This window comes from Pagrus pagrus (genome assembly GCF_965226575.1).
Source record: "Pagrus pagrus genome assembly, chromosome: 1".
In the NCBI taxonomy this organism is placed as follows: domain Eukaryota; kingdom Metazoa; phylum Chordata; class Actinopteri; order Spariformes; family Sparidae; genus Pagrus; species Pagrus pagrus.
Window position 1 is genome coordinate 31421930 of NC_140185.1, and position 11905 is coordinate 31433834.

An 11905-nucleotide genomic window follows, 5' to 3' on the forward strand; every position below is an offset into this window, starting at 1 on the left:
CTATTTCTATAGCACCTTTCAAAACCAAAGTTACTATGTGCTTCACAGAATACAATACCATACAGTACAAGAAAGACAAATTAAGCAAATAAAATGCAATAACCACTCACACCAACAATATAGCCAATATTAGGAGCACAAACCAGCATATATTGTCTTTTCTTTTTTTTTAACTTATTATCTTTGTAAAGACCGAACAAATGGCCAGGCAGTGTTTATATTAAATACAATGTAAAGGAAGTTAATTCTAGCCTACAATCTATTTGAACCAGGGCAACCATTTATTTCTAAAATTCCTGCTACTCTTAGTCAAACCTACAATAAACATATGTCATTTATTTCTACACTGCAGCCTACATACAGTAGCTGCTCACGACTAAACTACATGATAATGTCTCGTTACAGGCTCCATGACAGTGCTGTGGGGCCGGCTGAGTGCAGTTTAACGCCACGCTGCTCGCCTCGGTCGGTGGGCCGGATTCAGCACCATGGACAGAGAAAGCTCAACGCTGATTGGTCAACAACGCGACGTCAGGATTAGAGTAATCCGCCTATTGGTCCGAATCAAAGTGACAGCTGAATGGAGCACGGTGATTGGTCGAGAATCAGGATAGTCGGGATTTATCGCTCCGGTCACACTCCCAACAGAAGAAAGTAGGCTGTAATGACAGAGTATTAGTTTTCTTTGCAGATATCGACCTTGTTGGAAGTGTTTCTACTATCCGACACGTTTTTCTGACGCTTCCGGTGAAGACTGAGGACTGTGAGCTGAGAGGCGGCTGCTCTCCGGAGGAGGTAAGAAGATTATGTTTCCAGCGGAAGCCGTAATTCCTGTGTATGATGGCCAGCTCTCTGGGAAAATGTCCAACTGTCTTCACGCATTTACCGCCAAACATGCTAGCTTGTTTTAGCTAGCAGAGTGTAGCTTGTATGTTGTTGCAACGAGCGTGTGTGTGTGTGTGTGTGTGTGTGTGTGTGTGGTGGCTTCAATGAAACCGGAAGGATTCAGTTGGTTGAAATCTTCTCAGCTGCATTGAGTCGGTGTGTGGAGGGCTCACACATTAAATCCCCCGGCAGACCGTGTCGACGCTTAGCTTACCTTAGGTTAGCTTACCTATGGAGTATGTCCTCCAGGTGATGGTCCAGTAAGATCTGCTCCCACACCTGTGGCCTGTACACACGAGTATTTACAAACCACCATGTATAGAGAGAAACAAGTCAACAAGTCCTGACACTTCACTTATCCAACAGGTTCAAGAGACTGAAGAAGGAAATCTGAATATCAAGCTCCACACTTCATCCACATGGCAGGTCAGTGATCATTAAGCACTGTTTACAACCTGTTTGTATCCCAGTATTCAGTATTACATGTGTAGGGCTGCACAATAAATCGCAAAATAATCGAAATTGCAATATGACTAAGTGCAATATCCAAATGGCAGGAACTGTAGTCACAAATGTGTCACAAAACAGTGTTTTAATTACATATTGTAGTGCTGCAGAGACGCTCTGTCCTACAAGGTTTGTTCTCCACATGTGATAAAACATGTTTGAGACCAGGAGAAATGCCACATCAAAATTATTTTACTAGTTTTTCAAGGACATCGAAAATTGTGATGTAAAATCATAATGTAATCATCCAAATTAATCATGACTCATATCGCGATCGCAATATCTATCATAAATAATCACAATTATCACTTTTTGATCATATCGTGCAGCCCTACATGTTTATACCTTTGCAGTGTTTTATTTCCTGTTAATAAAGTGTTTATCCATCACAAATATAGCCTATTTATATCTGTCTACAACCTGCTCTATTATGTTTATGTATTAAAATAAATTACTACTTACCTGTCTACCACAGTATTATATCACGATTTTATATTTTAAGTTATATTACATGATATCCAGATGTGTGACTCAAGTCTTTTAGTTCAAGTCTCAAGCAAGTCCCAAGTCATTTTTACTTGGGCAAGTCAAGTAACGGTTTGTTTCGAGTCAAGGTGAGTCCTTGGTTAAAGGATAAATTCACCCAAATATGACAATTCGGTCATTAGCTTCTCACCTTCGATGCTGATGGAAAGTCATGTGAAGTTTTTTAGTCCACAAAACACTTCACAACGTTGCAACATTCTCCTGAATAACTGAAGTAGATGGGGATTTGTTTTAAAACATGGAAATAAAAATAACTGAAGTAAGAATAAAATGGTTCCATACAGCTCATCTGGTATAATCCAAGTCCCTGAAATCACAAATTGATTTGAAAAGACATTATTTACACCCTCGATGTGCGCTCGAGCGTATGCACCCACTCCAACCAGGGTGCGTTAAGGCTTTTAGCTTAGAAGCTGTGAAGATTTTGGTTTTAAAATGGGTGTATATAATGTCTTTTCAATTCAGTTTGGAATCTCAGGGTTTATGGAGACTTGGATTACGCCAGAGGAGCTGTATGTAGCCTTTCTTGTCTTCATCCTAATCTTCTTCAGTTGTTTAGGAGAATGCTGCAAGAAGTTGACTTGAGTCCAAAACTCTGATTATATCCCACTATTTTCTGTCTGCTTCTGTGATTTTTCTTTATAAATATTTGTTTTTATACATATCTGTAAGAGCAATGAGATCTAACCATTTAATTCCCAATGACTGCTTCACTGTAATTGTTGTGTATATGAAAAAAAAAGCGCTTGCAACTTGGAGACTTGAAGCCAAATGCAATCTATCCGTTATGTAATTCTTTGTCTCAGAGCCCAACTTCCCCCCGCTGCCGGGATTCATCCCACTCAGGCCCTGCTTCTACCAGGACTTTGAGGAGATCCCTGAACAGCACCGCAGCATGTGCAAGAAAATGTACCACCTGTGGATGTGTGAGTGCTTCAAAGTGATGTTATAAGAGTGGAATGTTACATTATCCTTGCATCAGGCTACAGTATAAACTTCAGTTTCAGCTATGAAACTTAATGCTGACTTGTTCTGCAGAGACTACCCGACTCTCCAATAAAACAACAGAAGCCTTGAAAAGAGAAAAAAATCATAGGAAGTTTCCTGGAGGTCCCATAAACATTCTTCTCCTCTGTTGTTAACTCATGATAAGAAGTATGTAACAGAAGGGCAATGGTTTACAAGGGTCCCTTTGGTCTAAAAAGAGTTTTTTATTGGCTGTTATCCTGACTGGTTTATTTGCTGATGAGTCATAGCACTGACCAGATGGCCTTGGTTTGAGCCGGGCAGTTAACATTGAAATTGTGTTAAACAATTTTTGCCAGAAGCACTTTCATCAAAGTTTATGACACCATAAACAAGCAGTACAATGATGTTTGTGATATTGCTCCGGTCTGGAAGCTCCCAGCCCGACCATGAAGGCATGTTAGGAATAGCACTGAAGGATAGGGCAATATGCCAATTAACCAAAGGGTAATGTGAAAATAACTAAAACAAAGGTGAAGCTGGGGTGTGGATGTAGGGCTGCAACTGATTGTTGACTATCATTTCAACTAAACACTTTTCTTTCTACAGGCGTGTTCTTTCTACTAAACGATTACCATAAGCAGGTATTCAAAGTCCCAATCTGCTGTTGGTTGTGCTGTTACTTTCTTTCCCTCTGTGGCAATTTTCTGTATCACTTTTTCTTTCATTTGGATTTGCCATTTGCCATATGCTACAATGTGCGCATATGGCATGAACTTTGCTTTCTATACCATTAAATCTGTACATATATTTATTTGTTTATTTCATTGCATGTGTGAAAATAATTTCAAGCCAACGTTTGTTCTGTCGTGTATTTAAGAACCCAACTTGATCCTTAATAGCCGTCATGTTGCAGCTGTGTTTGGCCTCATAATTCTCTTGTAAAGCACTCTGCATTTCCTCTATAGACTGGCATTTGAAGCCGATTGGCCTCTGCTAGTTTAGAGAAGAAAGATGCGACTGAAGCACAGAGCTCCAATTAGAACTAAGTGCAACTTAAGCGGGGAGTACTGTAGCCTCATAACATCCCCGAGAATTAGAAAGAGATATCCGCAAAAAGGCTATTCAGGGATCACCAGCCATCTTGTGAGTCAAGCACTGCAATTTCATATTTCATGTTTATGTTAATGTGGCTGCGTTCATATCCATTTTCAGGTCTCTTTTCTGCATGTGCATGTCCGTGAACCCTAAAGATACTCTTTTTTTTTGCATCTATACCTAAACGACAGTATGTCTGTTTTGCTCTCAGTGAACAGTGCTACTCTTGCGGTGAATCTCATCGGCTGCTTTGCATGGATGTTTGGTGGAGGCGGCGTGACCAACTTTGGACTGGCTATCATCTGGCTAATCATGTTCACTCCATGCTCTTACGTCTGCTGGTTCAGGGCCATCTACAAGGCCTTCAAGTAAGTCGGACATTTAAAATATTGCTTTGTCATCACCTCATTGTACAGCAGGTTTTGCGTTGCTGCATTTGGCTGGCATAATTGTTGTAGTGGTTGAAAATATAAAGCATCGCAGTAATTACTTGTTTAAATAGCACACACAGAAAACGAACCTGTAGACAGTCATATCGACATCATACCAGCATTTCACTGTAGTTTTAATGCCTGTATCTGTAGAATATGTCACAGACATGAAGAGAATACACACAACAAGTGAAGGGCAGTTTTTTTCCAGTGCAGTTTTTATTTCTCTCCCTCCCTCCATCTCCATCTCCCCCCTGCTTTACCATTCTTTCTATGGGGGTAAAGGAAAATCATGTCATCATATTTATTGATAATTATCAAACTCCATGTAAACAGATAGGGCAGGTAGGAGACACGCTGCAGCAGCCTGTGTGGACACACATGTGAGTGAGACAGCAGTTCAGCAACGCAGCTGTCACGCACTACACCAGCAGCCAGTGTGGATATGCCATTAGCCTTTCAATTGGGCTTTTTAGGTTTGGCCTCATTTCTTAACATCTCCACACATTAAAAATGTGTTCAAGTTTGAGTTAAATTTGGTAGAGCAGAGACCTAATCCAGATTACAGAACATTTCTTTCCTTTCATTGCTTTCTTTCCATATAGGAAACTGTTGTATCAGGGCTCCAAGGTGCAACTATTGTGGTGGCACATGCACCCAAAAATCTGTCAAGTGCAACTAAACATTTAGGCCCACGGATGTGATGAGAAAAACATGCATTTGACCTTAATTCCTGTTTACATAATTAACATAATGTGTTAAGAAATTGAATTAAAATGTATGATTGGGTGCATCCGCGATGTGCTGGTGCACCTAAATGAACTTGGGCAAACTAAAAGTTTGTTTGGAGCTGTGTTGTATGTAATAGAGAAACTCATCACCTCCATATATTTTAGTTCCTCTTGCTGAGTCATTTCCACATGTTCATATCCCAGCTCTTCAAATACCGATGCTGTTTTGTCACACCTCTGGGCCCTGTCATACAGATGCACAGGTTCCCTTTGGCATCTGTGTACGACACGCTAAGCCTTCCTGGCAGAGAGGTTTTTCTTCCAGTACAGTAGGTGATGCACTGATGCAAAATGTGGGACCTTGCCCTTCACTCTGGTGAAGATCAGGGTATCAGCTTGTAGAAGCACATAACAGCTCCTTGGAGGAGAAAGGAGTCATTACCTACAGAGGGGAAAGTAGGAGTAGCACACAGCCGTGGAGGGAGAGGGCTGGTTCCGCCGTCTGTCTCATCGTTATCAGAGTGCAGCAGCAGGGGAGGATGCTGACACAGTTTGGCCACTCCTTGACACCCAGACTGACAAATTAACACCAGTGTGGACTGACCAAAGAACCACGGCAGGGTGAGAAACCCACAGTCTAGCACAGTCCTCTGACTAGACCATCCATGGGCGTGTTAATATCACTACAGAGAGGCAGATGTGGGAGAAGTTGTATCATTGTGTGAAAGGCCTGTGATGAAATAGTTTCATCATGATTGGCTGTGAATCAACCTGGAAATTTTGAGCGCTTAGATTCCTGAACATAAGTGGTGTAGCATGGGAATGACCTATTTAAATTCATAGATAACATGAATAACATTACACAAGATCCATCCATTATCTTTAACGGCTTAGCCTTTGGAGGGTTATGAGGGGCTGGAGCCGATCCAAGCTGACATTGCGTACACGTGTTCATCACGGGGCTGACACAAAGTCACGCTCACATTCACACTTGAGGACAATTTAGAGTCAGCCTGCATGTCTTTGGACTGTGGGAGGAAGCAGAGAAAACCCACTCAGACACTGGGAGAACATGCAAACTCCACACAGAAAGGAGAATGCTTTTTGTTTGCATTTGGAAATATGTCTTTATCTTTTCCTTTTCCTTTAGGAGTGACAGCTCCTTCAACTTCATGCAGTTCTTTTTTGTCTTCATGGCACAAGTTGGCATCAGCATCATCCAATGCATCGGCATCCCTGGATGGGGAGTATGGTAAGAGTCATAGATTAATGGATGGCGCATGGAAAATATAGAGTAGTTTTTTAAATGACTTACAATTTACTCGCAATATTCAGAACATTGGGAGAATAATGTTTAGGCTGAATGTTTGTTGATCTTTTATATAAAGGATTTCATTTTATGTTGAGTCTTTGAGAAACTGTTTTAAAGGATTTGAAGAAATTTGCTCACATAAAAAGACTCTTGACTACTGTGTTTATCTTGTAATGCTTGATCTACCTGTATTCATTCCTTTTTAAAGAAATGTAGTAAAGTTAGCTGCAGCTCAAGTACCAGTCATAAGTTCATAGATGAGTCTTCCAGCATTTATAAGCGTTACTAATTAATCTTTATGCAACACAAGCTAACATTAACAATCAGAAGTTGTTTTAATACGACTACAAAATGTACTTTTGAATGAAACATTTTGAGCCCAAGCAATAAGTCCAGTGTGGTGGTGTTCTTTAAAGACCTTGTTCTGGACTTTCATTAACATGACAGTGATGGAACATCAGAAATTGCCCCCATATAACTTTAATGATAGTCCTGTTATTAGATCTTGAGAGGCTGTTAAAGAGATCCTCAAAATGTCACCGGACTCAGCCTGATGATCAGAAATTAATATTATGACAGCCTCCATAAAGTTTATAAATGTCACCATGTGCAATCGGATATCCCCATGTATGAGCTATAAAACTTTTAAACTTTATATTGCAGCACTTAAAGTCCACAGAAATTACTGGCATTTAACATCCAGATGTCCAGTGGTAGAATCATGACGAGGAAGACACCCAATGTAATAACAGATAGTTCATATTGTGATTGTCGTCTAAAAATGATCCGTTTTATAATGAAATGCTGTCACTAGTCATCTGTGTCTTTTTCAGTGGTTGGTTGGCTACCATGTCCTTCTTCAGCTACAATATTTTGATCGCGCTGATCATGTTGGTCCCTACGATCATGTTCACGGCAGTGGCCTCACTGTCCTTCATTGCCCTCACCAGGGTAAGACTATAACTTTTATTTTCTTTACAAAAGGTACAGGGAAATCAATTTGAATCAATTTGCTGTTGTTGCCTGTATCGTCTATGCTGTCTTTAGCCAGATGTTCCAGATTATCTTTTTTATAATGGCAGAAAATAATGTCACAGGCCTTTGCAGGCGAGGATTTGAGATTGATTCATTATTTTTTTTCTCTTATGTCAACAAAGCAGCATTGTTTAAAATAACAAAAGTGTACCTTAAACACAGTATTCCCTAGACAGACTTACTGATTAGAGAATACGGCTGCATAACTTTTAAACTCTGTTAGATACCATTAACTAAAACCATTTAAACCTTCTGCACATAAAGGCTTGTTGGTAACAACTTGTCACAACACTTTGTCTGCAGATCCATAACTACTACCGTGGCAGTGGGGCCAGTATGTCCAAAGCTCAGGAGGAATGGACCACAGGAGCCTGGAAGAACCCTCACGTCCAGCAGGCGGCCCAGCAGGCCGCCATGGGTGCAGCGTCTGGAGCCATGCAGGAACAGTACTCCAGCCCACAATATAATGATAACCAGGTGTAGCCTCTTTAAGACAGAGGTACCATAGACATGACATGACAGTTACGCCAAGGTTGGGCAACAGGGTTAGGAAGATCTGACCATTTCCCACAATATCATGGATTATTAAGTTACACAGTGTAGCAGAAATGACACTTGCATATTTTAACATGTTCAGGTTTTTACATTTTCATGAAATTACTGATTTGGAAGCAGAATTGTCAGTGATTTCAGGTAATTTCATAATTTGGCTAATAGGTCTGCACATCTGTGGGAAGCTGGTTTTGCCTTTCTGTATTAAAGGTGCATTGTGTAGGATTTAGGGGGCGTCTATTGGCAGAAATTGAATATAATATTCATAATTATGTTTTCATTAGTGTTTGATCACCTAAAACAATAAGAAACATTTCTATTTTCTTTTGTTTTCTTTACCTCAGGGTGAGCCTCTTATACAGGGTCCATGATGTTGTACTGCCATGTTTTTCTACAGTAGCCCAGTTGCACTCTGAAACCACACAGCTAGATGTCACTACATCCTACACACTGGACCTTTAAAGGGCAAGCTGATTATTTGTAGTGTTTTATATCATTTCGTATGTTGTTTTTGGTTTTCTGTTCGGGTGGTTGAAATGAAACTAGTTTTGAATGTTTAATACTTTAGTGGCTCCATTGGAGCTGTGTCTAATGTACTCTTTGTGTTGACCTGCAGTTGTAGCAATTTTTACAAAATTGTTTATTTTGAAAAATACAAGCATTAATGTACAGTAACTTAAAGCAACATTATGTAGAAACAAAACTGATGAGGTTATAACAGTGTAATGTGTTGAAAAGTCGTATGTAACGCTGTGATCCTCCCCTCTTACTGAAGTTACACACTTGACACTGTACCATCAAGCTGTTATTTTAAGGTCAACAATTTACACAATGTTGCTTTAAGTTGTGATGTAGATTAAATTATGAAGTATTATCTTATTTAATTTATGTACCAATGCACTATGAGAATGATGAATTGGTTAGGTTGTAAAGTTACTTTATTTTTTTCTTGTCTTTTAAATTAATTAAGTTAAACCAAAGATCAAATGTAGTTTTGTAACTTCATTTAAAATAATGCTGCTCTACTCGGCCTCAGCAAAATGTCATCATATTTCTATGCAGTTCATCAGTGATTGCACTGTGAAATGAACAAATGTTGCACTGTTGAAAGGAAGTCTGCCTGTCTTACAATAAGAAACAGTGTTATTGCAAGTGTTCAGCTGGATTTGAATAGAAAGAGTAAATTCAAACTTACTTGAAGCTGACTCTTTGATGTTGACACGTCCACCTTACACTGAAAACATCAGATTTACATCACAACTATTAAATCAGTGTTAACGGTTCTATGTAAATACAAGTGAACATGTGACCCATGTGCTGTAGTCACCTCTCGTTTATTAGACGTGAGGGTTTTGTACTGAATGTCGATTTAGTTCATGTCGAATGCAGTGTGTTTAAAAGATGACTTCTCTCGTGCTGTGTGGCTGTTTGACCACAGGGAGGCACTGATGGTTTTAGTATGAAATAAAAAGCTCCATCATGTAAAGATTACCTTCATTCATCCTTCACAGATCACAGTCTGTATTTATGGTAGTCCCTTCTATTTCCTGCTTCCCTCTTTTCCTCCGTCTCTCTTTCTTTGTGCAAATAATATTCTCCCTCCCCATCACTCTGCATGAGGGCTATGGAAATCAAGATAATCTCTGCACTCAGCCGCTCTCTGAAACACATGTCAAATGCTGTGTTATTTCGTGACACGTGTGCTCTATTTTAGTGGTGATGTACATGACATTGACAGGTACTGCATGGTCATTTGGAGTGGCTGCCTGTTGGCAGCTAAGCAGCTCCACTTGGAGCAAGCAGGGAGTAAAATAAACCTTGCTCAAGGACAGTTGGTAGTGAATGGCAGATCATGGCTCACCCTCTCCTCCCACCAAGCTGGGGTTTTATGGAGTTTCTCTCTGACCTCTGGCGTCACCATTTTACTTCTGATCCTATATCCAATGAGGAATATTTGTTAAAGATAACAACATGGTAGTTATATGTAGCTTATATTTCTTCTGTTGTTTGGAGGGTGGAAATATAGTAGATACATTTTAGCCACTTTATAGTTACCACATTTTAAACGAAAGATATAAGTGTATTAAAAAAAAAATCTTGAGACGAGCTGCTAAATTTAATCTCCACAGATCGCAAACAGTTTGTTATATTATTCTTCTGCATTTATCCAAGAAGGTTGCTCTGTACAGAGCCTCTTAGTTTTGTGAATATTTTGTTATGTCTGCCCCATTTAATCAAGACATTGTACTCAATCATTAAAATGCGATTTTAAATTGTTTCCAATACATTACACACTGCAAATGGTACTGCAGCCACATTTAAACACTGTTAAAATGGGGAATTAGAAATAGGAGGCACATTCTTTGCCTTCAGGTGGTAGTATTGGTTCTCTATGGCCGTCCACCCATCACACTGACTGTCCACCGGGGGCACTATATGACTTTTATTCTTCCTCCCAGTGATCTATTTATAAAATCTGTACTAGAGCTTAAGAAATCTGAGATAGTTAGGGTGACTGATACGACGTGCCTGAGCAGAAATGGTATTTTTTTAAACTTACACGAGGGCAAACACAATTTCTCCCTTGACATCCTGTGAGCAGGTGACCATCAAAGATTAGATCCAAAATACACTTAAAATCGATTTATCTGCGGATGTCCCTACAGTGTGTGAGTGATGGAATTACCGTGTGGAGAGGGGGGGATGAGATTATACGGCGGTACAGATACCCAGAGGACCGACCAGCAGCCACCAACAAACACTGTAATTGCTATACACATGGAAATCTCTTGTGACAGGCGGTGACAAGTCTTCAGGTAAACGGGACTGGTTGTCAGCTACACAATATAGTCATTGATTCATAACAAATTAAGACTGCATGGATGCTTTTCCTTTAAAAATTCAGGTCTGTCCACCTGTAAAAGAAAATGTGTGGAAAAGCCTCTAACTGCATTCCTCTAATCACTTCACTCTGGCCAGAACATTTGACCTAAATAAAAACTGGGTCTTAACATGGGTTTAAAGTGGGAAATTGATTGTTTGTTGTCCATAACACAACCAGAAAGCCACATGTAACCTGGTTTGTGATTCTCATAGAAGCCACGGTACAGAAATGTCCTCTATAGCCCCAACCTGTGTAACTGCAGCGGCTTGTTGGTGACGCTCTGGTAAAGGAAGGGGGAAGTCTTACCCCACTCTGTCTTGTACCCATCTTATAATTTTAACAACCATAGCATCTTCTGTCTTGTTAGCATCCAACAACTGTTATGAGTCTTTGTACATATTCACAGAAGAACTGTTAATTTCAGCAGACACAAGCTGTAATCATTACTCTTGTTAGCAGATAATTGCTTACTTAGACATCCGGCAGACATGAAGCATCATTAGGATTAATTTGGAGTTGTGTTTATGGCCACCTGACGGATGTAAGTTCAATGTTTACGCCCCCCTTTGCTCTGTTTTTGGTCTCGACTAACTCCTCAGGGAGATTTCTGGTTCTTCAGCTGCTAAATTCTCCACTATGTTCTACAGCTAGGAGCTAACTTTCTCCATCTGATGTTCGGTGCTCAGCTGATGGGCTAGAGGGCTTTTTTTTCTTTTAGAGCTTTTTCCTTGAAAATAGCTGCTTGCAGTGTCTGAACCACTGAAAGAGAGTTGCACAATGGAAGACCATAAAGCCATTGGGGGACAAATCAGGAGCACAGGGAACACAAGGACCGGGGAGCAGACCCAGGAATGCAAGAGATGCACGATGAGAACAGATGAACTGACAAAGAGCAAGGGAAGAAGATGCTTTTAAATACACCAGACATGACAAGCAAGTAAAACTTGGGTGTACATAG

The 11905-nt window shown here is 40.1% G+C and overlaps 1 protein-coding gene across 1 annotated transcript; it reads left to right on the plus strand.

The window, feature by feature from the left end:
* The first annotated feature begins 665 nt into the window (after nucleotides 1-665).
* Nucleotides 666-9541, plus strand: LOC311259874 (secretory carrier-associated membrane protein 5-like). Its single transcript, XM_084357251.1, has 7 exons — nucleotides 666-795; nucleotides 1252-1311; nucleotides 2745-2864; nucleotides 4214-4370; nucleotides 6315-6416; nucleotides 7310-7427; nucleotides 7815-9541. The coding sequence occupies exons 2-7, from the start codon at nucleotides 1305-1307 to the stop codon at nucleotides 7992-7994; spliced, it is 684 nt and encodes a 227-aa protein (XP_084213377.1). The 5' UTR covers nucleotides 666-795; nucleotides 1252-1304; the 3' UTR covers nucleotides 7995-9541.
* Nucleotides 9542-11905: the final 2364 nt, after the last annotated feature.